General features: G+C 41.1%; 1 protein-coding gene across 3 annotated transcripts; it reads left to right on the top strand.

The window, feature by feature from the left end:
* The first annotated feature begins 2,929 nt into the window (after positions 1-2,929).
* Tfrc (transferrin receptor) lies at positions 2,930-23,706 on the top strand. Of its 3 annotated transcripts, none has more exons than XM_048454041.3 (19): positions 2,930-3,057; positions 7,457-7,515; positions 8,218-8,419; positions 8,743-8,941; positions 9,466-9,615; positions 9,864-9,966; positions 10,789-10,902; positions 11,266-11,364; positions 11,630-11,769; positions 13,062-13,219; positions 14,160-14,279; positions 15,441-15,526; positions 15,634-15,697; positions 16,790-16,857; positions 17,636-17,694; positions 17,840-17,921; positions 18,544-18,765; positions 19,866-20,006; positions 21,042-23,706. In XM_048454041.3, the coding sequence occupies exons 2-19, from the start codon at positions 7,480-7,482 to the stop codon at positions 21,282-21,284; spliced, it is 2,286 nt and encodes a 761-aa protein (XP_048309998.3). In that variant the 5' UTR covers positions 2,930-3,057; positions 7,457-7,479; the 3' UTR covers positions 21,285-23,706. The 3 variants fall into 3 exon arrangements, with proteins under 3 accessions (XP_048309998.3, XP_048309999.3, XP_085541570.2); XM_048454042.3 differs by lacking the exon at positions 2,930-3,057 and adding an exon at positions 3,345-3,363; XM_085685444.2 differs by lacking the exon at positions 2,930-3,057 and adding an exon at positions 3,560-3,587.
* Positions 23,707-25,125: the final 1,419 nt, after the last annotated feature.

Raw genomic sequence — 25,125 nt, 5'->3', positions numbered from 1 at the left:
CTGCCTCCCAAGTACTGGAATTAAGGGCATGTGCCGCTACTGCCCGGCTCCCCACCCCGCTCTTTACATCTCTTTTCCCTCCGTGCAGCATTACTCAATACATAATAATGCTGTTACCTTGGCCAACACAAAACACAGCTGTCTTCAAAGGGAAAAGAGTGATTCTTGAACCAAATATGAATAAACACGGTCCAAGGAGCACAGATTCTATTGTTCCGAATAACACAATTCCTCTGAGAACAATTCCATGTTTTATAGTTACCAAACAACAAAGGAATAAATGAAAGTATTTTTCTCCAAACACATTGGTGGTAACAGTGGATTTTTAAAAATTCATTTATTTTAAAAATTCTTTTTTGAGATTTTTGAGTATTTACTTTGTTTTTATGTGTGGGTGTTTCTGTTTGTATGCTGTGTGTACCACCCGAGTGTCTGGTGCCAGAGGAATGTAGAAGATTAGATCTTCTAAATGTCGTGTCATTTGACTGGAGATAGGGACATCACACCGTGTGGGTGCCAAGAACTGAACAAGGGTCCTCTGCAGGAGCAACAATTGCTCTCAACCACTGAGTCATATTTCCAGTCCCATTTAAAAAGTATTTAATGTTTCTGGTGTTTTGCCCGCATGTATGTCTGTACACCTGTAGAGGAGGTCAGAAGAGGGCATTGGCTCCTCCAGAACTGAAGGCACGGATGGGTGTGGACCTCTGTGGAGACAAACGCTGAGAATCAAACAAGGATCCTCTGGAGGAGGAGAGGCCAGTGCTCTCAGCAGCTGAACCAACTCTCACCCATGAGTTCAAGGCCAGCCTGGTCTACAGCGTGAGTTCCAGGATAGCCAGGGCTACACATGGAAACCCTGCCTCTAGAAAACCACAAAACAAAACCAAACAACCACTACCACCATCAACAACAAAAACCCTTAAAAAAAAACAAACAACAACAACAAAAAAAAACATTAATTGCAATTTCATAGAAATAAATGGCAATTAACATTTCCTAGGCCATTCTTGTGACAAGGGTAGAAATTTCACCTCCAGACTGGGTGCAGTTCAGTTGGTAGAGTGCTTGCCCACCAACCAGGAGGTTCTGGTTCCCATCTTCAGTACCCTGGGTGTGGTAATGTCTACTTGCAACCCCAGCACCTGAGACATGGAGCCTGGAGGGTCAGAAGTTCAAGACCAGCCTGGGTTCTATGAGACCTAGGCTTTTTGTTTTGTTTTGTTTTGTTTTTTGAGACAGGGTTTTGCTGGCTTTGGAGCCTGTCCTGGAACTCGCTCTGTAACCAGGCTAGCCTCGAACTCACAGAAATCCACCTGTTTCTGCCTCCTGAGTGCTGGGATTAGAGGTGTGTGCTACCACCGTCCAATGAATCCTTGTCTTTAAGAAAAAAAAAATGATTTTCCATGAGGATAGCTTAGTGGGATAAATTACCTAAATTTGATTCTCAGGCACCACAAGATGGAAGGAAAGAACCAATTCCCAAATATAGCACCAAGGTTCATACAAAACACACTAACATCTATAATATATAAATACAATATATAATAATATTCATTTAAGCATATATATTTAAATGAAACAGAAAAAAGATTTTCTTTTTTCTTTTCTTTCTTTCTTTCCTTTTTTTTTTTTTTTTTTTTTTTTTTGAGACAGGGTTTCTCTATAGCTTTGGAGCCTGTCCTGGACCTGGAAGTAGCTCTTGTAGACCAGGCTAGCCTCGAACTCAGAGATCCATCTATCTCTGCCTCCCGAGTGCTGGGATTAAAGGCCTGCGCTGCCTGGCTCAGAAAAAAAAAAAAAAAAAAGATTTTCATCTCAAAATGTTATTATATTTTTTGTTTTGTTTTTTTTTTTTGAGACAGGGTTTTTCTGTGTAGCCCTGGCTGTTCCTGAATTCTCTAAGTAGACCAGGCTAGCCTAGAATTCAGAGATTCCCTTGCCTCTGCCCCTGGAGTGCTGGTATGAAAGGCTTTTAAAGTCTTGCAACCCCATGCCTGATTAATAAATTTCAAAGAGATCCCCCAAAGACTAGCCCAAGAATTCAAGCTTCTACCAATTTGCAGTGGTGCTCCAGATTATAAAATTATTATCTACTTCAGGAGTAGTACAGTTTGGACATGAATAGGGTGTAAAGGGACCAGCAGTTAGCAAATCTGCACTTTAGGGCAGATAAACCAAAGGCTAAAGCAGAGGCTGGGAAGTAGCACTTTTTTTTTTTTAAAGACATTTCTAGGGACCCTAAGGGCTCCACCAGGGAGTCCTTTATCTGTAATCCTTTTGTGGTCTAGAACACCCTCTCTTTGTAGTTCTTTGTATACTTATCTCAGACTGGACAGTAAATTATAGATAGGAGGAAAAGGGTGTGAATGTTTGTAGTTTAACTGAACTCCTTTTATTTGGTATGCATTGCAACAATCCTCTAACACCAATAAAGGTGATAAACAGGTGAGTTAATCTACAATCTTATCTCTGGTTTCTATTTTCCCTCCCGTCTTTAACTTAATTAAGCGTTTCCAGCTCTTTGCTTGGCTCGCGTGCTGCTTGTGAAGATCTTAAAAAAAAATTGCATTTTACACTAAAGTATTTCCTTTTCAAAGCATTTTCGAGTATGCAAAACGTTTTCACGGTATGGTCTGCCTCCTTCACCGCCAACAGGACCGTTTCAGTGTAAAGGCTACCACTTCTGACCTTGCACCACGTGGCTGGCTCGGCGGTCAAGGTTAGGGGCAGGGCGCCCCGCCAGCTCGGGCTCCCCCGCGGAGGAGGGGTGCGGCGGAGAACAGCCTAGCCAATCGCGGGCGCCCTCCCGACACCTGCCGCCTTGGCGCCTTTTCTCTTGAACGCCGCGCAAGCCCTAGCTGCGCGCGCACCGCGCCTCCAGCGGTCTCGGAAAGGAGCACCTCTGTAGGTGTACGTGCGGCAGGAAGTGACGTAACTCCAGAGTGCCGGTAGGGGGCGGGGCCGGGTTATAAGCTTCGGCGAGGAACCCGCGGTTGCTGCAGAAGGCGTGCGGAGCGTGACCGGCGGTCTCTGCTATTGCGGAGGAGCCTCAGAGTGAGTGACGCGCCTGTCAGCGCCACGGAGCCTCGTGCTCCTCGCGCGGCGGGCAGACTGGAGCGAGAGGTCGGGGCCGGCGGGCTGGGAGGCTGCGGGGAGCTGCGGAGCCGGGGCTTGCAGGTGCAGCGTGGTGGGTGCGGAGCCGCCGTAGCTTGCGCTCTCCGCTCTCCGGCTCGGCGCTGCAGGCCGGTTGTAGGCCGCGGGTTCGAGAGTGAAAGGGCCACCGCGCTGCAGCGCAGCCTCGTTCCGCTGGGAACACGTGGTGGCTGCTCCAGGAAGTCGCCCCAGGGAACGGCTGTCGGGGTACGTGGGTGACCTTGGGGCTCCTCGCAGGCGGGCATCGACAGCTGCAAAGGACAAAGCTGTTCTCTATTCGGTCGCTAGTGTCCCGGGCATTTAGAGAGGTTCCAAGAACCGCACATTGGAGCTGCGGCACCACCAGGGGCTTTTTCTTGCCAGGCTTTCCGCCTCTTGGCCGTGCGTGTGGAATCTCATTTTCTAGGGCAGAATAGATATGAATATTGCAGGTAATACCAAGAATGTCGCTAGCAGTCCTAAAGCTAGGGGAATAAGATATTTTTGTAAGAGCTATATAGAAATAACTGTAGAAAAGTCAGCGTGCTCACAGTGTTGGACAGCTCTAAAATAGTGAATGAGGGTAAGAAAATTGTTTTTGCAGAGTCGTCGGTTAATATACTTTGCCCTGTGCTTAAAATAAAATGATCTTGCAACATTATTTATCCAGTGGACTGGATTTCTTTGCTTTTTTTTTTTTTTAAGTATGAGAATTTAAATGGGAAGCAATCGTGTTACAGAAATTCTCGGCTAGCTGATATCTTTAGGATTAGATGAGTTTAGAATACTAAATGGCTAATGCAGTTGGCTCAGAACTGTGAAATATGACCTCTTTGACAAAAGACATTTAAGCTGATTCGGGGTTTTATCTACAAAGAAAATGGAATTTCACCAGTGTGGGTCCTCCTGAAGGTTTTGTTTTGTTTGGGGGGGGTTATGTTAAAACTGCTTTATGCAGGAATCCGATATCATATTTTATATTTTTTTTCAAAGGGTATATGCTTTAAGGGAATGGTGGGTTGAACCTAGTCTGTTGATTACGGGTAGAGTTCAAGTCTAGCTAACTCCTCCCTAAGGCTAGGCAATGTGCTTATCTATAATGGAGCAAGGTTAACCTTGAATTAAACAAGTTTCTTGAACGTGAACCTCTGGCTTTGTGGGACTGTAGTGTGTGGGGTTCCTTCTCTCCCAGAGTGCAACACAAAATGAACTTGATTGACCCCCCAAATGGTTCTGACCTTTGAGTTGCTAGCTTTATTTCCTCGATTGTTTTTTCATTTCAAGCCCATAGAGACTTCTCTAGTGAAAGTCACACTTGAACTCAAGGGTAGGTAGCCTGGAGCTCGGAGATACACCTACTCTGGCTGTAGAGTGTTTAAAAGTGATTAAAGGCCTATGCCACCACACCCAGGAAAGTTGGGCTCCTAACCAAGACCTTAACATGTGGACATGGTGGCACACACCTTTGATCCCAGCATTTGGGCAAGGCAGGTGGATTATTGAGTTTGAGGTCAGCTAGGCTGAAGAGTAAGAACCTGCTTAAAGACAAATAAAAAGCCGAAAGGAACCATCTCTTGACAAGTTATTTTTAAGTATTTACAACTTTGACTAGTGTTTTTTAAATATCAAAGAACAGAAAAGACTGGGTAAAGTCAGCGACTGGTGCTGTCTAATTTTGAAGAAAGTGGATACTGAACTTAAAGGGAAAGGGACGAAAGATCTGGATCAGGTCCTTAGAAGAACTTCCTTTTATGTGAGCACAAAGATTTTGAAAGGGATTTATCTAATGGAGTGTGCTTGTGAGAACCCTAACCTTGAGTTCCTACCTATGGATACGTGAAATAATATTTTGGTATCTCACTCTGCCTTTGCCCCACCCTCCCTGTATTAAATGTTATAAAATGGCTGAAAGTAGATTTCAAGGTAATCATGTGTTGGTTTGGTTTATGATTAGTCTGGCTAATATCTTCGCTTATCTACCATCTCACAGCACAAAGTTAAGGTCATGAATTAAAATATGTGAAACCTTATTTTTTAAATCATTAGAATTAAATGGTTTTCCTAATCTTTGTGAGAAAAGATGTCTAACTAATGTGAGAAAATTAAGATTAACTTTCTTTTGCCAAAGATTGCTGGCATTGGTGACATCTTGGAATAATAAACCAAATGAGAATTTGCTGATTTAAGCGTGGCCCTTCCACAGCTATCAGCTTAGAGTAGCAATGTTGTTTTCACTGGTATATGTCTCTGCCGTGCTTGCAGAATGTAGATTCAGTGCTTTAACTTGGAAGAAAATTCAAGAGGTTCTTAGAAAGCAGTTTCTGGGCACCGGTGCTCTGCTCTCAGGAGGCAGAGGCAGGTGAGTCTACAGAGTGAGTCCTGGACAGCCAGGGCTCTTCACAGAGAAACACTGCCTCCAAAAACAAATATAAATAAAGCAGGCTATGCTGGTGTGAGATTTTAAGTGACTGAAGTTTTACGTATGAAACTTATGAACTAACTGACGTCTGTACTTTATGGCTGTTTTGGAACTACTCTGGTGTTCACAAATGGAAGTTTAGTGATGAGGGTAAATGGGAATTTCCCAAGGTAATTTTTTTCTGGCTTTTTTTTAGGCAGGGTTTCTATCTAGTGTTGGGATTAAAGGCTATGATTTTTTGTTGTTGTTAAATTTTGGTTCTGGCCGGGTGGTGGTGGTGGTACATGCCTTTAATCCCAGCACTTGGGAGGCAGAGGCAGATGGATCTCTGAGTTCGAGGCCAGCCTGATCTACAAGAGCTAGTTCCAGGACAGCCAAAGCTACAGAGAAAGCTTGTCTCAAAAACAAACAAAAAAATTGGTTCTGTAGATTAAATAAAAATAACACATTTCTTGGGAAAGATATGTACTTGGGTTATAATACAAAGACAGATTTAGTCGTTGATACCACCAGCCTGTCTTCCTCAAACTCAAGATGCTCTGTCTTATTTAGGTCATTTATTTAATTAAATGTGTTATCACATTAATAGTGAAGCAGTAGAGGACTTAGCATGGATAAAGTGTCCTTTCTTGGCTGGATCTTCAGAATTTCAAAGCTAAATAAAAGCCAACTCAAGACTAGAGTAATTTAGGGTAGCTATTTCACACAAGCGTTAAAGTGTAAGCTGTTTTTCCTAGAAAAAGATGTTTGAAATTGACTCAGGGTGGGGCCTTCTTGTTCTGGCTCCAGCAATTGGGTTTGTTGGTGCAGTGTAGTGATAAACTTAGTCACAGAAGGGACAAGAGATTGTGCTTCTGAGAACTTGTATGAGATCACTTGCACATGGTCTGATCATCAAAGCGTGGGGATTCAAGAATCCTCATGAAGTCCTCCCCCGCCCAAGACAGGGTTTCTCTGTAAAAGACCTGACTGTCCTGGAACTCCCTTTAGATTAGGCTGGACTCAAACTCAGGAGATCCAAGTGCTGGGATTAAAGACAGGCACCACCACCAACCTTCCAATACACAGCAGTGTGGTTTTTTGTTCTTTTGATACAGGGTCTTACTTTATAGCCCAGGTTGGTCTTGAACTTGCCATCCTCCATCCTTCCAAGTACTGTGATTATAGCCTGTGTTACCAGACCTGACTGTTAGAGAATGAAAGTCTTAATTCTCCTAGTTTTTGTGTTTGTTTGTTTGTTTTCGTTTTTTAATTTTTTTGTCAGGTGATAGTTTGTCTTTGAATTAGTCCCTTTGGATACCAAGTTTTTAAGTATTTATCTGGGCATGGCACGCACCTGCAGTCCCAGCGTGTGGGAGGCAGACAGGCAGAATGGTCATGAGTTCAAGGACAGTTTGGGTGACTTGGTAAAATTGAAAGGGATTGCCACCTCTGTTTTTCTTTTGATCACTTAAACATCACTTAATAGTGATGGTATTCTAACTAACTTTTTTTTCTATATTTTTGGGATTTTGTTTGTTTGGTCGGTGTTTCTGTGTGTGTGTTTCAGGACAGGGTTTCTCTGTGTAGCCCTGGCTGGCTGCTCAAACTCAAAATTGCCGCTGCCTCTCCTGAGTGCTGAAATTGAATGTGTGCATATTACCTGGTTGATATGACTCTTAATTCTTAAGTTCTTCAATTTTTAATCTAAGAACAGTGATCTGATACATTATCTAATTATAATTATAGATAATGTATTATCTAATACATTATCACACTCCCTGAATCTAATAACATTATTCATAAGATAATGATGATATATCTAGGATCAAGTTGGATATATTATAATTAACATAGAATGGAAGGCTTTCATTTAATCTGACACAATGAGCTCTATCTCATGTTTCTCTGTTCTAATGTTAGGTGCTTCCTTGTGGCGGCTTGGAATGATGGATCAAGCCAGATCAGCAATCTCTAACTTGGTAAGATTTCCATCCATCTGTAAAAATGCAGTAGAGGAACCTGACTTCACTCATTGTGCAGAAAAGAACACCCCAAATTCTCAACAGGCATTCTTTTACCTGACTAGTAGTCTTGAGGCATAACAGATCCCACAAAAGAAAGGCATGCTCTGGTTTCACGTGTTTGAGACAGGGTCTTGCTGTGTAGTCTCAGGTTGTCCTTGAACTCAGTCTTCCTTTGTTTCCCAAGTGCTGAGAATAGAGACAGGTATCACAAAACCCATATATGAAGATGTTCAGTTTCGATTAAGATTGATTGGGGAAATACCATAAGAAAATACGTAAGGAAATACCAAGGGTAGCCTTGGCTGTGTGGGAGTTCTGTAGCTAGGTGGAACTAAAATGTGTGCCCATAGTTCCAGCTGCACTGGAGGTTGGGTCGAGGATTGCTTGGCCTCCACGGTCTGGGCCAGTCTGAGTAACGTGTTGAGAACCCCATCTCTTTTTTTAAAAATTAATTTTAAAAGGTTATAGCAAACTTACAAACTAGAAACCCTGGGAAAGTCTGTTGACTGGTCTTCACCTGCCGATGACAGAACTGGGCAGAGAGAGGACTGTGTAGGAAAGCTTCCCTTATGTATGTCATACATCGTATATTATGACCAAACCTTGTAATTCATTCATACTTTTTGTATTGCTTCCTTTTCTTTTCAAAAATACCAGTTTGGTGGAGAACCGTTGTCATACACCCGGTTTAGCCTGGCTCGGCAGGTGGACGGAGACAACAGTCATGTGGAGATGAAATTGGCTGTAGATGAAGAAGAGAATGCTGACAATAACATGAAGGCTGGCGTCAGAAAACCCAGAAGGTTTAATGGAAGACTCTGCTTTGGGACAGTTGCAGTACTCATCTTTTTCTTGATGGGTAAGAATATATTTTAAGAAATTCAAAAAGGTCTTATTTCAGGCCAGGAGATACTTTGTACATCTTTTTAGTTACGGATGTTGTATTAGGAATATACACAGGATACTTCGAACAGTTCCAGGGATAGCCTCTAGTACATCAAGGTGTTCACCCAGGTCTTCAACAGGTCACTGTAAAAAATAATAACTATTGTGGTAATTTAAAATTCTATAAAACCGAGACCGGGGTTTTTTTTAGACCCTTAGAATTTAATTAGAAGGTGATGTTTTTGGTGATAAGTTAGAATCGAAGTCTGAATTTAGCTCTACAACTTCTGTCTTTAGGATTTATGATTGGCTACCTGGGCTATTGTAAACGAGTAGAACAGAAAGACTGTGTGAAACTGGCAGAAACGGAGACTGGCTATTCAGAAAACTCTGAAATAGAACAAGACATTCCTAAATCTGCTCGCTTGTATTGGGCAGACGTCAAAAAACTGTTGTCAGAGAAACTGGACACCATAGAGTTCACTGATACCATCAGGTAAACAAAACAAAAAAAAAGAGCAAGAAGTGATATAACCACAGCCATCTCTGTAGCCCTCTTTAAAAATGTTCTTGATTTGTGTCTGTGTGTGTGCGGGCTCAGTACAGCACTTCGTGTGTTCTTTGTTACTGCAAGCTGTTTCACTTCTCCAGGTCTGCAAGAAAAGTTAGGCTGGGCTTTTAAGGGAATCTTTGTGGTAATTTTTGCTTTTAAAACAAGCTTGAAGGAATGTGTTCCTTGAGGCATTGGTCCATTTTATTTCTCTCTATAACAGTTTAATCCCGCAGTTTTGAGTCATAGTTCATTTATCTTGAATATGAAGAATAATGTTTTTAAAACAATTTGCTTGATCCTTATTTATTTAAAATAGATATTTTAATGCAGACATTTTTTAGTTGGCTGGTGGTGGTGTGTGCTTTTAGTCTCAGCACTTGCAAGGCAGAAGCAGGCTGATCTCTGAATTCCAGGACAGCTACATAGAAACCCCGTCTGAAAAACAAAACTAAGACTTTTTCTTACAGGCAGCTGAGCCAGACTCCATACATCCCTCGGGAGGCTGGATCTCAAAAAGATGAAGATCTCGGCTATTACATTGAAAATCAGTTCCGTGACTTTAAACTCAGCAAAGTCTGGCGAGATGAACATTATGTGAAGATTCAGGTGAAAGGCAGGTATGTTGAAATACAGTAGCTTATTATAACTGCTTTCAGATATGTTCAGTAGATCAGACTTCCAGAATGAAAGACAGGGTTAAGATTTAGAGATCAATTTCCTTAAGCCAATCAATGCAAATCAAATACTAAGTGTACTAAAGCTCTTGAATTTTTCTTCAAGAATGGCTAAAACTTTTTTTTTTTTTCTTCTTGCAAGCAGTTTACTCAGGACCTTGTTACAATAAAACTTTTTTATTATATTTTAGTGTTGCTCAAAACTCAGTGACCATAATAAATACAAGTGGTGGCGGGTACCTACTGGAGAATCCTGAGGGTTATGTGGCATACAGTAAGGCTGCAGAAGTTACTGTAAGTACATGTGACTGTTTGTTGATCTCCACTAAGGAAACTCCATTACCATAGAATAAATCCCAAGGTCCTGGTTTTGTTTTGTGAGACCTTAAATCTGATGCTGTGTCCCTTTAATACAGTTCCTCACTTTGTGGCATCCCCCATTCGTACAATTATTTTGCTACTTCATAACTGTAATTTTGCTACCGTTATGAAGTGTAATGTAAATACCTGTTTGTAATGGGTCGCCTCTGCCACAGGGAGAACCACTCTCCTAACTCCTGCTCAGACTGTTCCCATTGCACGCTGCTTATTCATGTGCACACACATTCAAGCCAGCTCCCATCTAACTAAAGACCTTTGTTCAATCTTTTCCATATCAGTCATAAATCAAGGAAATGGTCCACAGACATGCCTGCAAGGAAGATTTCCCCAGTTCAGTCTCTTCTTTCAGATGACTCTGACTTCTGTCAAGCTGAAAGGCTGAAGAGCTTAGTTACCCTGGATCTGTGTGTTTTCAACTGGAAGGAAGGAAGGAAGGAAGGAAGACCTGTTAGTGGGGGATTTGATTTCTGTCCACTTTTTGTTTTCAATTTCTTTCTCTTTTTTGTACTCTTTTGTTTGTTTTCGTTTGGTGTTTTTGAAGCGGGGCTCCTGTAGCCCTGACGGCCCTGGAACTCTACACAGGCTGACCTCAGGTTTCGAGCTCCGCTTGCGTTTGCCTCCTGGGTGCTGAGATTAATGCACACCCTTCCTTGATTTCCTGTCTTACGATTTGTCTGTCAGATTATAGTGGTATTGATACATTGATTCTCATTAAACCTAATGTCTTTATTTTAGGGTAAACTGGTCCATGCTAATTTTGGCACTAAAAAAGACTTTGAAGGTTTAAGTTATGCTGTGAATGGATCTTTAGTGATTGTTAGAGCAGGGGAAATCACTTTTGCAGAAAAGGTAAGTGTGGGTTTTAAATATAAATATATTAGTTTTATTATTTTTGTGGATTATTTCCCCCCTTCCATTTCATCCCTTCAAACCTACCTATGCCTTTCCTTGTTCATTATTCATGGCCTCTTGTATAAATTTTTGGGTGAGTGGGTGAGTGTGTACCTAAATACAGAAATACAGCTTGCTCAGTCAGTATAATTGCTGTGTGTACATTTTCAGCTGACCGTTCAGCATTGTATTACTAATTGTTGTGCTCTTCCCTGGTGAAGATTCCTCTCTAATAGCTTGCCTTTTAGCATAAATTCCAGTATGTGTTATTTACATTTTGTATGAACAGACTTTCATGTCCCGCTTTTCTGTGTTTCTTAGGTTGCAAATGCCCAGAGCTTTAATGCAATTGGTGTCCTGATCTACATGGACCAGACTAAATTCCCCGTTGTGGAGGCAGACCTTTCACTGTTTGGACATGTGAGTTGTCCCTGCGTTGCATATGCTGTGCTTTCTTAGATCCTCTCTGGTGACTTTTAGCAGGAAGAAGATAATTACTGAATATGTTATTAATAGTTCCTTAAATTGGAATTTTTGGATGCAGTATTATTTAAGCTACATTTTATAAAAAATCAGACTTTGAGGCTTTTGGTCGATAAATAGTTTGGGCTATAACCTCAGACCATATCTGAGCCTTACAGGCAACTTGAGTAAGTGGATAGAACTAATTATTCTCTGTCACTAGGCTCATCTAGGAACTGGTGACCCATACACACCTGGCTTTCCATCCTTCAACCATACTCAGTTTCCACCATCTCAGTCATCAGGATTGCCTAGTATCCCTGTTCAGACAATCTCAAGAGAAGCTGCAGAAAAGCTATTTCAGTAAGTGTATCTGAAAACTCACTATGGTAAGGTTCTAATTATGCAAGAATGCTAATAGCCTACTTTGGTTAAATAAACCTAAAAAGAGTTGGCTATAAAAAGTTTACATTTGGGGGCTGGAGAGATGGCTCAGCGGTTAAGAGCACTGTATACTCTTCCAGAGGTCCTGAGTTCAATTCCCAGCAACCACATGGTGGCTCACAGCCATCTATAATGAGATCTGGTGCCCTCTTCTGGCATGCAGGTGTACATGGAAGGAATGTTGTATACATAATAAATAAATAACTCTTTAAAAAAAAGTTTACATTTGGAAGTTTGGGGATAGTTAACTGTTTTGTGTATAGATGAAAAACAATTTCCTTGGTAAAGTGATCTTGAAAAGGGACTCAGTTACTGTAGAAAATATGTTGGATCCTGTGGGACCTGACATCTAAATTCATGTGTAACCATTCTGAATGTTCATTTGCTGCACAGAATTATTCTAGTGAGTTTCCAGCTGCTTTATGGTAATACTTCTGGTTGTCCTCTCTAAAAATAGGTGTACCTGGTGGTACACACCTTTAATCACACCACTCAGGGTGCAGAAGCAAGGGGATCGCTGAGGTCAAGGCTAGCCAAATTTATATAGCATGTTCCAGGCCAACCAGGACTTGACAAGATCCTTTCCCCCAAAATCATTGCGCTTTATCTTGACTTGGTAGACTTGTTGTTACTTAAACCCATTTTCAAAGTCTTGCTTATTGTATAACAAGTTATACCAACCCCTCTGTTCTTGTTTCTTCAATTTAGTTGGAAAACTAAAATATATTTTAGTGAATAGAGTGGTCATAGATAAGGAACATTTTTATTTATGTGAGGGCTTCGTGAAGCACTAGGTGTCTCAGAATCAATCCTAAGATGTCTCAGTGTTTGGTGATTCTCAGTAACTTATTCTACCCAACACCTGTCTCTTTGGAGTCCTCCCCACTGTCTTACTCTATTGTACTGAGGAACTTATTTCTGTAAGTCAGACATGTTCAGAACCTGTAATAAATGACATTGGCTAGGTAAAGAGTCTTAAAATCAGCATCTGAGAATGCAAAATACCCTTGTTAGTGGAAGGGTTGGGAAACATGGAAATACACTAACAAATTGCTGAGACTTTCGTTATGGATCTATCTTTGCATTTATTTTTAATGCAAGTAGCCATAGCTGTGTCCTTTAATGTAGAACCTTTCTGGACAGATTACAAATTTGTAAGTCAGAGAAAAAATTATTGGCTCAAAATGCTAATAGCTTTTTTCTATTTCTAGAAACATGGAAGGAAACTGTCCTACTAATTGGAACATAGATTCTTCGTGTAAGCTGAAATTGTCACAGGATAAAAATGTGAAACTCGTTGTAAACAACGTACTGAAAGAAACAAGAATACTTAACATCTTTGGAGTTATTAAAGGTTTTGAGGAACCAGGTACAAACCCTGCCTTGATCTTAGTGTTTTACTCACTCTGGGTACCTAGTGAAGGAAAAGCTTCACTTGCTCTTATGAGGTACTGACTCTTATGTGTTTGTGTGTTTAAATACCTATGTGACCATGTATGCATGTGCAGAGGCCCAGGGCTCAGCATCAGGTATCTTCCTCTGATGTGTGTGGATGTATGATGTATGAGTTCCACACCATGTGGACGTCAGTGTCTATGTGGGTCCTGGGGACTGAGCTCATAGGGACTGAACTCAGGCTTGGCAGCAAACAGTTTTCTACTGTGCTGTCTTTCCCACTAGAGCTAATTATTTAGAATTAAAAGCATTGGAAGATAACAAAGCCTTGTGATATCATTTTATTAAAACTAATAATTAATGGATAGGAGTTCTGCTTCATAAGTAAGCAATGTTTCCCTTTTTTCAGAAGAGTAATTTTTTAAAGGGGTCATGTACATAATCTATATCATGTATTTTGAACCTTGGTCTGAAACTATCCAGTTCTGCCCATGTAGCATAAAAGCAGCGTAACTAGATTAGTGAACAGGGTGTAGACTCTGGGATAGACTACATTAAATACAGTCACTTATTGAATGAGGGAAGTTCTTGGATTTGGTTATTAAATGGCTGATGTGATTGAAGAGTAGTAGTGATTGTCCTGTATATTTTTATCCCCGGAATCCTCAGTCATGTGACATTAGGCTTTATCCTTTGTACATAACATGCTTATTTTAGATTTTATTAATAGAACCAGTTTGAAATTAAACAAAAACCACACACACCAAAGCCGGACATGGTAGCACACCTATAATCCCAGTGCTAGAGTGCAGGGGTGGGAGAATCATCAAAATTGGATGCCAGTCTGTGCTACTGGGTGAGGCCTTGTCTTGGAATAAAAACAGTATAATTGTTTCCTTTTTCTGTCTTCTTAGACCGCTACGTTGTAGTAGGCGCCCAGAGAGATGCCTGGGGTCCTGGTGCTGCAAAGTCCAGTGTGGGAACAGGTCTTCTGTTGAAACTTGCCCAAGCATTCTCAGATATGGTTTCAAGAGGTACAGTAGAAAAGTTTTGACCTTAAAATATTGTGAGCTCCCCTGGGCGGTGGTGGTGCACACCTTTAATGCCAGAACTTGGGAGGCAGGGGCAGGAGTATCTCAGTTCAAGGCCAGCCTGGTCTACAAGAGCTAGTTCCAGCATAGGCTCCAAAGACAGAGAAACCCTACCCAATAAATAAATAAAATGCGAGTTTCGTGTCATCCTAGCAGTTACATTCTGCATTTAATTGCTGAATTTAACCTGTGATTCAGGCATGTTCAGGGTTGCGTTACGTTTAGGGTGGTACATATGGCTGTAGACATCTTACGTTCTCCTATGGCAGTTTTCACTGACTCATTATTTTAAATGTTTCTCCATAAAGTATCTTCATTGAACTAGCAATCATCTAGTTCTTTGAAATTGAAAAGTATTTAGTATAAGCTATATTTAATATTTATATTAGTATTTAGTATAAGCCATAATTCTTAGTCCAACATGTGCAGAAAAATAAACTAAATCTAACATGGCTCATAAGGCATTTACTTGAAAATAACCCATACCTTTTGTGCTAAGGTTAACATCTTCACAATTCTACTTGTGATAGGCATTCTCTTGTGGTGTCTTGCTACACTGGCTTACAAGCAAGTATCTAACATTCTTAATTGAGGTCTAAAGTGGCGCTTTTATAGAGACTATGCTAATATAGGGTAGTTGGTAGACTGTGAAACATGGACTGCCTAAGGAGTTGTCACTTTTGAAACTTAGAGGTATAGTCTGGTGTGATGCCTTCACAGTTCCAGTTAATTGGGAGCCTAAAGCAGGGGTTCGCTTGTGAATTTAAACTGAACAAGGTAGATAGTCTCAGAATAAGGTAAATAATTCATATTTTAAGTGATTTGCTTCTAAGCAGATTGTCCTCAAAGAGGATACACACACATAACTCAACCCTGCAATTCAGAAACTTTTCAGAGGTTAAGGGACTAAAGACAAAGTTGTAAGGAGTAACCACTAATAATTTGCCATGCCATGTACTCAAAATGGTATAAAGTTGCTATCCTACGAAGATTATTTTTTAAGATTTTGGCCTTAATTGGGTTTTTAAATCTTGAATTTATCTTTAGTTACCCACCTGCCTGTAACCACTCAAAAGGTGAACCTAAGTTTTTGTCCATTTCCAGGTGGGTTTAAACCCAGCAGAAGCATTATCTTCGCCAGCTGGAGTGCAGGAGACTTCGGAGCTGTTGGTGCCACCGAGTGGCTGGAGGTATTCCATAAGTAGTAGATCCTTAACAGTAGCTGTCTGATGGGTTAATGCTTATTAATGTAGACAGAATAGGTATGAGTATATTAATATTGCCACTTCTCTTTTAGGGATACCTTTCTTCTCTGCATTTAAAAGCTTTCACTTATATTAATCTGGATAAAGTTGTCCTTGGTAAGCATCCGTTCCTATTTTGTTTTTTTTCTTGTTTGTTTTTTGTTTTTTATTGTGTATACCATATTCTGCCCACATGCGTGCCTGCAGGCCAGAAGAGGGCACCTGATCTCATTATAGATGGTTGTGAGCCTTTAGATGAGCAGGCGGTGCTCTTAACCACTGAGCCATCTCCCCCCTTTCTAGTTTTTAATTGGGTAAACCTGCCTAGGGAGCAGCCGACATGAGACAGTTTCTCTGTTTGTCCTGGAACTCAATTCTGTAGACCAGGCTGGGCTCGAACTCAGAGCTCCTCCTGCCTCTACCTCCTGAATGCTGGGATTAAAGGCTTGTACCACCTGGGTTTTTGTTTTAAATTTAGTTTTGGAGAGAGTGTGGATTCATTTTGTATTTGTGTGTGTATGTGGGCATCTAAGGTGACCTCTCCTTTCCACCATGTGGGTCTCTGAGATTGGACTCAGGTTTTCAGGCTTGGCCACAAATATCTTTATCCAGTGAGCTATCTCTTAGGCCGTACTGTCTCAGAAATTGGATGGGGATTCAATAAAAGTGTTAAGATTAAGGCTATTTCAAATGCAGATGTAAGTCAGGCATGGTGGTTCTTGCCTTTAATTCCAGCACTCAGAAGGCAGAGGCAGGTGGATCTTTGAGTTTGAGGCCAACTGGGTCTACAGAGCGAGTTCCAGCAGCTCAAACTACAGAGAAACCCTGTCTCAAAAACAAAAATTACATATTGAGACTATCCTGAGATACAACTTCGTAGTACAGCATAAAGTACTGGGGTCAGAGCCCAGTGCTGCCAAACAGAAAAATCTCTTAACTTTACTTGACTCATAAGTTTGTTTTGTTTTTGAGACAGAGTTTCTTTGTGTAGCCCTGGCTGTCCTGAAACTCACTCTGTAGACCAGGCTGGCCTCAAAGATCCTCCTGCCTCTGCCTCCTGAGTGTGCTGGGATTGGTATATGCTACTACACTGACTCCTAACCTAAATTTCCACTTTACTAATAGTTATTGTATAGGTCCTGTCTTTTAGAATTCTATCTGAAAATTGCTGTGTAGACAGAGGAAAATATTAAAGTAATTTCTTTATAGGCACTAGCAACTTCAAGGTTTCTGCCAGCCCTCTATTATATACACTTATTGGGAAGACAATGCAGGACGTGAGTATACCTCGTTACAAAATTTTGTGACTTTTTATTGTTAATTTAAAAAATAAACCAAAAATATGATCAGTAGCCAGTGATAGGAATTGGAAGTAAATTCTAAAGCACTATTAGTCATGTTCTTGGCTTATTGATCCTCAAGTCTACTGAATTGAGAGATGGAGTATATGAAAGATTCTCTGAATACATCTTTAGGATTATTGCCTTCAGGCCTGAACTGTTGTAGGCACTCACAAGAGATTGTAAGTCAGAATTGTAAGGAAGGCTTAGAAGTACTTGAGAAATACCAGAGGCGGCACCTCCTGGGGAAAGGCGGTCATGCCGGTTCTGAGTGAGGAAAGAATACACTGAAGAGAGTATTTGCAGAGAGTAGTGGGTCTCTCCAGTGCAATGGAAGAGAACGTTGGAGTGATTAAAGATGGAGGGAAGCAACTAATAGAGATTGGGAAACCCTATGAGGTCGATTTAGGCTCCCAAACAAGATAGTATGCGTGCTGGTTAGTCTGGCAGTCTAACATGTGCTACAGAGAAGTGAGCAGGAAGAGGACAGGCATGTTTATGTAGGGTAGAGAGGGTTTAAAAAGTAATTTATGCAGCCTATAAGATGTAGTTAAGGACTATCACAAGAAAACAGGAAGTCAGGTGTTCAGGAGAGAATCTACCCTTCCTAAGGGACTGAAAATGTAGCCCGGCAGGAGAACGGATTTTAAGTGTTTGTGGAGGAAAGAAATGTGTAGAAAAATTAGGTTTTAATGGACTATTTCTCATTTTACAGGTAAAGAATCCAATTGATGGGAGACCTCTATATCGAGACACCAATTGGATCAGCAAAGTGTAAGTTGAGAGAAGTAGGTGGAGCTCTAAGCCTACCTACCCTGTACCGAGCTCCGCCTGCAGGGACTTGGTTATCAGGGAAGTGGGTGTTGCCTGGTAGGTCTCCATTTGGGGATACTAAAGATGGCTCTTGTTCTCCTTGCAGTGAGAAATTTTCCCTTGACAATGCTGCTTTCCCTTTCCTTGCATATTCTGGAATTCCAGCAGTTTCTTTCTGGTTTTGTGAGGTAAGACTGAAGAACTCAGCATTTTCATTAGATCTTATAATAACTGAAGCCAAATTTTTCATTATTTAAGATATTAATGTTATTCAGCCTTGTAATTATTTTAGATACCTATTGAAAGTATTCTAAGTATTGAGAAATGTTCTTTTAGCAACAACCAAACAAATATAGGACAGTGTTGAACTGATCACATTGTCTTCATAAGAGCCAGTGAGAAGGCACTAACGGCGAATCAATCCCACACCAGGTGCTTCAGCGACTATTGGCTGAAGCAGCGGAAGATACTCCCGCAGCAAGGCACTGAAGGCCAACCAAGCAGAACAAACAGGATTATTAGTGGAGGCCAGAACCCAAGTGGACTTGAATTCATTTTGGAAAGTCTAGGGACTAATGAAACACCTGATCTGGAGATTGACGTGACTGGGGTTTCTTTTACTCTTTTAAGAAACACAATTATTTTGTTGCCTGTTTGACCTGGTGTATATGGGGTCAGGACAACTGAGTTCTTGTTACCACTGGGTTCTGAGAATAGAACCTGAGTCTCCATGCTCTTACTGATGATGGTAAACCTAGACGGTAAGGCCTCCACTCTTTGCCCTCATCAGTACCTTTCTTCCTCTTCTAGAATGAGGACTATCCTTACTTGGGCACTCCTTTGGATACTTATGAAAAATTGATTGCGAAAATTCCTCAACTGAACAAAATGGTTCGTGCAGCAGCAGAAGTGGCTGGTCAGTTCATTATTAAACTTACCCATGAAATTGAACTGAACCTGGATTATGATATGTATAACAGCAAAATACTGTCATTTGTGAAGGATCTGAACCAGTTCAGAGCAGATATCAAGGTAAGCTACTGTTATTTTTTTATTTTTCAGCAAATTTTTTATTCAGACTACACTGAGCCGCCCTGTGGGTGCTGGGAATGGAAGCCAGGTCTGCTGGAACGGCAGCAGTGCTCTTAGCCTCCAAGTCAGCTCTCCAGCCCCCATTCAGCTTTTTATTCAACAAATCATGGCAGCACATCTTCACGGTGTACAAAGATTACTCCACAACAGTAGATTCCATTATAGTACTTGGCTAGATAAACTTTTTGGTTTTATAGACAGTGTCTCTTTGACACAGCTTTTGGCTGGCCTGGTACTCACTATTGACTAGACTGGCCTCATGGTCTGCCTGCTTCTGCCCCTGCCAGGACTGGGAGTCAGACCCTTCAAAATAATGACTGAATCTTTTTTTTTTTTTTTTGACTGAATCTTAATTTTGATGGCTTTCTTGAAATAAACTATTCCGAAAATGGAATTTACCAAATAGATCAAAGTGTTAGAAGTTTCCCTCATAGGGAAATGAATCTGAAAACTTTTTCTTAATTATTTTGAATTTCTTATTACTTTCTTTATGAGGCTAGGAATATATAATTGAAACCGGGCTGTGGTGGTGCTCACCTTTAATCCTAGCAGAGGCAGGCGGATCTCTGAGTTTGAGGCCAGCCTGGTCTACAGAGCAAGTTCCAGGACAGGCTCCAAAGCTATACAGAGAAACCCTGTCTCGAAACCCACCCCACTCCACCCCCCAAAAAATAGATAATTGGATTAGCTTGTCTGGCTCAAAGATTAATTTATTACTATAGTTTATAGGGCCTCAGATTTCAAGGTGCTGAAGTGTAGTGTTTGGGATCTTGAATTTACATGAGTCGCTTCTTTTATAATTAATAATTGTCAAGTCTAAATTGGGAAGATACATACAGTAACGTCTTTAGAAATACAATTTCTACAGTGGGTGAGATGGCTCATGTCTAATTCCAGTACTCATGAAGCTGAGGTAGGAAGATTGCCTAGGGCTGTAGGGCCCGCCAGAGCAGCCCTAGTGAGAGGTTGCTATTGAATGTGTGATCCTTGCCTTTAAAGAAGTATAGCATCTAATGAACGATATAACTTGTCTTTGACAGGCGATGGGTCTGAGCCTACAGTGGCTCTATTCTGCTCGTGGAGACTTCTTCCGTGCTACATCTAGACTAACAACTGATTTCCATAATGCTGAGAAAACAAACAGATTTTTCATGAGGGAGATCAATGACCGTCTTATGAAAGTAAGTGTTCTTAGGAAAGAAGGAACTAAATTAGGTAGTTTAAGTTAGCAGTGCTCTAAAAGTGGGGAGCACTGGGGCGTAGCATCCTTAGTTGCTTTAGAATTGAACACAAATTTTAAGTTATAAGATGATCAAAATCGAACCTAGAAATACAAGAGATATTTATCTTGTGTTTTTATGCTTCAGAAACATCTAGGAACAGCAAAGCTCAGTGGTGATGAGTTTTATGTGTGCGTGTTTTGCTTACTTGTACATATATGTACACCTGCATGGGCCTGGTTTTGGAGAAGGCTAGAAGATGTTGCTGATCACCATGGAACTGGAGTTAGAGAGTTTGAAGCTACCATGTGGACTGAGGGCCTGCAAGAGCAGCAAGTGCTCTTAACCCTCTAACCACTGAGCCATCTCTCCAGTCCAACCCTATCTTTAATGAGTGTTGGCCATGAGTAGAGCCTTACTAAGTATCCTAGTCAATTTCAGAGAATGGATGTGTTACAAGACTTCCATGAATTCGGAATTAGGCTGGGCGTAGTGGTGTACTGTTACAGTCTTAGCACCGAGGCAAGTAGTCTGAGCTGGAGGCATACATAGTAAAGTCCAGGTCAAGTATAACTAACTATAATGTGAAACATTGTTTCGAACAACCTCACCAAAAGCAAAGGAGAACTCAGCAGGTAAAAGCCATTACTGTGCAAATTTAGTTACCTAAGCTAGATCCTGAGAACTGTAAAGATGACAGAAGTGACCCCACTGTGTGGCATGCATACTCAGGCGTACAACACACACAGGATCCCACTGTCATTCTAGCTGTCAGGAAACTCACGCTAGACCATACCTTCCTTTGCCTCCCAGGCAGGTGGCTAGTGTGCCCTGCGTGGCTACGTTCAATTTTTTAATTAAAAAAAAAATCTCCATTCAAAATTGGCCTCGACTTAGAAGGCAGTGATGTAGCTGAGTTCCCGGTAGTCTCGTCCAGAGGGAGTTAGCATTTGAAAAGAAAGTGAGTCACAAGTCGCTGTTTTGTCTCTCTTCTAGGTGGAATATCACTTCCTGTCACCCTACGTCTCTCCCAGAGAGTCTCCTTTCCGACACATCTTCTGGGGCTCCGGCTCTCACACTCTCTCAGCTTTAGTGGAGAACTTGAAGCTTCGTCAGAGAAATGTTAGTGCTTTTAATGAAACGCTCTTCAGAAACCAGTTGGCCCTGGCTACTTGGACTATTCAGGGAGCTGCAAATGCCCTCTCTGGTGACATTTGGGATATTGACAATGAGTTTTAAATGTAGCATAAGTAAGAACAGGGTAGTCTGTGTTCTAGACATGTACTGGTTGTGCTAAATTTTCATTAGAGCTCAAATCTAATGTTACAATTCTACCCAATCATCTTGATACTAAATATCTTTAGGCAGCAGCTTTTAGTGCAGGGTTGGACCTACACTTGAAGTTACTACAATGGGTAACACTTGATGTTGGTGATGTCGCCTCAGATTATCTTTAGAATTTTGAGTCCTTTGTGATAACTTCCAGTTTGCGTCATGGCCATGAACATGGGAACCAGTTGTGAGAACATTGCTTTCTTCAGTCTCTGGAGGTGGGAGGGCGATGGATGTTGAGGGTCGGTGTGGTAGCTGGGAGTGTTTGTTCCCCGCCTTCATCTGATCCTTATTGGAATTCTCCAGATAAGCTATGTGCTCTTAGGATTAGCTGGTTTCTGTTCCCTAAGCTAGACAGTTACTTTCAGAAGAAGTAGGACTGTTTCTGCCAGCAAGGTTGACATAGGTCCTGCTGATGAAAGGAAGTTTGTCCGCTTACTGCAGAAATAGGCCTTACTGGTTAACCTTATTTTGTGATGGGGAAACCAGGAGCCGAGATGTCATGTTCTCCACTGATATCTGCCCAATAGTCTTTAGTTCTTTGTTTCTCGACATTTTCTAAAAAAGAACAAGTTTTAGACTCAGTTTGTCAGACTTTAAAGAACACACTGCCAGATTTTGGCCAAAGTGTTAGTCTTTGGGGGAAACTCTATCATTTTGGCACTGAGATATTTATTTATTTATTTATCAGTGACAGAGTTCACTATAAATAGTGTTTTTTTTTTATAGAAGATAATTATCGGAAGCAGTGCCTTCCATAATTATGACAGTTATACTGTCGTTTTCTGTTAATAAAGCAGCATCTGCTAATAAGACCCAACAGATACTGGAAGTTTTGCACTTAACGGTCAGCACTTGGAGTTTAGGAGAAAGTTACAAGCCAACAGGTTAAGACCTAGAAGAGAATTGAAAGTAACAAGGGTTTTATCATAATCCAGTTAGGCTTTTATTGTCCAGAAAAAGATAGTTCTCCTCGGTGCAGTGAGTTGTGGCCAAGTTAAAAGATAAATGCCATTTAAAGGACTTACATCTGCAAAATTTTACAGCTCAATTTATTCAAGATATAACTCAAATTCAATTTTGCAAAATTTCCAGTACCTTTGTCACAAACTTATCTCACATTATCGGGAGCAGTGTCTTCCATAATGTATAAAGAACAAGGTAGTTTTTGCCTACCACAGTGTTTATATCGGAGACAGTGATCTCCATATGTTACACTAAGGGTGTACGTAATTATCGGGAACAGTGTTTCCCATAATTTTCTTCATGCAATGACATCTTCAAAGCTTGAAGATCGTTAGTATCTAACAGGAATTCTCAACTTGTAACTCCTTAGTTTTAGTTGCAGAAACATTTGTGGTCATTAAACATTTGGTGGGGAAATTCAACTGCTATACAATAAAATCACTATTTCAAGATTTTTTTTCCAATTTAATGTGGGGGTTTTGTTATCTCTGGTTTCTCAAGGTTTTCTGTTTTATGGAATAGAAGCATACATTTGTAATGTCTGCTGGTGATATGGATATAACTATCTCCCTTTATCTGCATGTTAATTCCTAAACATTGTTGAAGCAGATTTGAGTCCACTTTTGGTTTAAAGTAAAGGAATTTTGGAAGGTAGGGAGAAGGAAATAAAGGGTGTTGGGAAACAAAGCTTGCAGAAGGATCTTGATGGACCTGTCTATCACTATGGCGACTAAATTGTGTAGATGAGAACAAGATTTAAGGTCACATTGACAAGGACTAGTTAGCCATCTGCATCTGATCAGATCAGCTTTGCAGAGCTGCCGCTTGAGTCGCTAGGGCCTCGGGATTCTTGGCCCCACTCACCCAAGTTACATCACAGGTTTTATACAGCCTCATCAATCTCCTTCAATCTTCACAGTGTTTCTCTTGTACTGATATTTGAGAATCATCCTTAGTAACCATAATGGGATTTCAAGGCACATGAAGGGCATGGGCTTTGCTATAGTCTCTTTAATAAAAATAGCATTTACCATGATAAAGGTTGTTTCTAACCAAAGCAGTAGTTGGTGAGAGGTGTAAGATTCTTGGGTAAATGTTATCTGATGAGTAATAGCCTGTTACTCATCACGTTCTTTCTGGTTAAAACAGTAGGTTTTGATAGGAATAGAGTGAGCTTCATCATGATTCACTGCTTTAGGATTTGCATGACCTTTACTGTGTTAGCTTCTGAATGTCCTTTGAAGTGTGGGCTTGCCAACCTACACTCAGCTGTTTTTGTAGACACCCTTATAAATGTGTGCAGCCGGTGTGTAACAATGTGAAGATTCCTTACCTGACTTAATAAAGTGCTTGGATATACTGAGTTGTCAGACTCCTTCATAACTGGGCATAAAGTTCCCGTGGACCCTTTCAAGTCTTTGCTCTATCCCTCTCCCACTGTCAGCCTCACATCAGGATGGTAGTTACACAGCATTATCACCCAAAGACCAGTTACATTATTACTCTCTTGGCAGACATTCTGATTTAGTTCCTTGTCTTTAGTGTGTTAGGAAGATTCCAGAGCAACAAAGATTAGTTACAAGTGCCTATGACTCCAGCCTTAGAGATCTGTTGCTCTCATGGCCTCCATAGATACTGAGTACCTATGGTGCATAAGCATATATGCAGGTAATATACATAAAATAGAAAAGTATTCCAAGTCCATTCCATTAAAAACTTCAACTGCATTCCTAAAGTGCTAAATTTTTGCCACATACTTAACTGCCATTGAGGCAAATCTCATAACAGAGGCGTGGTAGGAACGGTGATCATAATACTTTCGATCAAGTGGAAGCCATTTAGGAGATGGTAGTGCATGCCTTTAATCTCAGTACTTGAGAGTCAGAGGCAGACAGACTTCCGAGTTTGTGGCCAGCCTGGTCTACAGAGTGAGTTCCAGAACGGCCATGGCTACACAGAGAAACACTGTCTCAAAAATAAAAGTTGAAGTGAATGTTGGTGCTTGGTTGGTAGCATATAGGAGTATCCTTCAGGACAACTGCCATCTTGTAACATTAAACTGTGCTCACTTGGAAAAGATCAGCCCAGCTTGGGATCCTCTCAAGGAGGGGTGGGAAGAGTCATTGGAGTATCCAACAGCTCCCAACAACCTTTGCAACTGTGCCTTAACTACAGGTGGCCTTGGGGTGAGACTACCATAGATCTGTGGATCTATAGGAAAGTCATCTCTGCTGGATAAAGACTCCTGGTGTGGCATTTGGGGGTCATCCCCCACTCCAGTAACTTCTCACCTATGATCTGTAACCAAACCAAATAAACTCATTGGTCTCCAGAGTGAACTTTGATGAAATGGTATCACAGTTTGTGGTCTGGACCTTAGGAGGGATTGTTGTTTCTGTGGAATACTAAAGAGACCACGAGGTACAAACAGACCCACGTGTAACTTTAATACAGGGAAGGGGGTTAAGGGGGGGGGCGCGGCTCTGCCTTTTAAAGACCAACCCAGCGTACGCGCGCATCAGACGCTGCGTTCCGTGTTGGATTGTAGGTGCATGTGTTTTTGGGAAATAGTCTTTTGAGTCAGGCGGACCACGCTTCACTCTGTGCCTGCGCATAGGGGCCTCCTGGGAAATGCAGTTCCCCAGGAGAATAACAGGAATAGACGCTTGCATCTCCCCTAGCGAAGGAATTGTAGCAACAGCTGGCTTTATCCTTTATCCTTTTTTTAAAAAGATTTATTTATTTATTATGCATACAACATCCTCCATGTATGCTTGTATGC

Source organism: Myodes glareolus, chromosome 2 (genome assembly GCF_982192425.1).
Source record: "Myodes glareolus chromosome 2, mMyoGla1.1, whole genome shotgun sequence".
Classification (NCBI taxonomy): domain Eukaryota; kingdom Metazoa; phylum Chordata; class Mammalia; order Rodentia; family Cricetidae; genus Myodes; species Myodes glareolus.
Note: the sequence above shows the minus strand (reverse complement) of the source record. Positions and strands in the feature narration are given on the sequence as shown.

Coding starts and splice junctions, on each gene's coding strand:
- Tfrc (XM_085685444.2), top strand. Junction 8,420..8,742: donor ACTCATCTTTTTCTTGATGG/GTAAGAATATAT, acceptor TTCTGTCTTTAG/GATTTATGATTGGCTACCTG. Junction 9,967..10,788: donor GTAAGGCTGCAGAAGTTACT/GTAAGTACATGT, acceptor TCTTTATTTTAG/GGTAAACTGGTCCATGCTAA.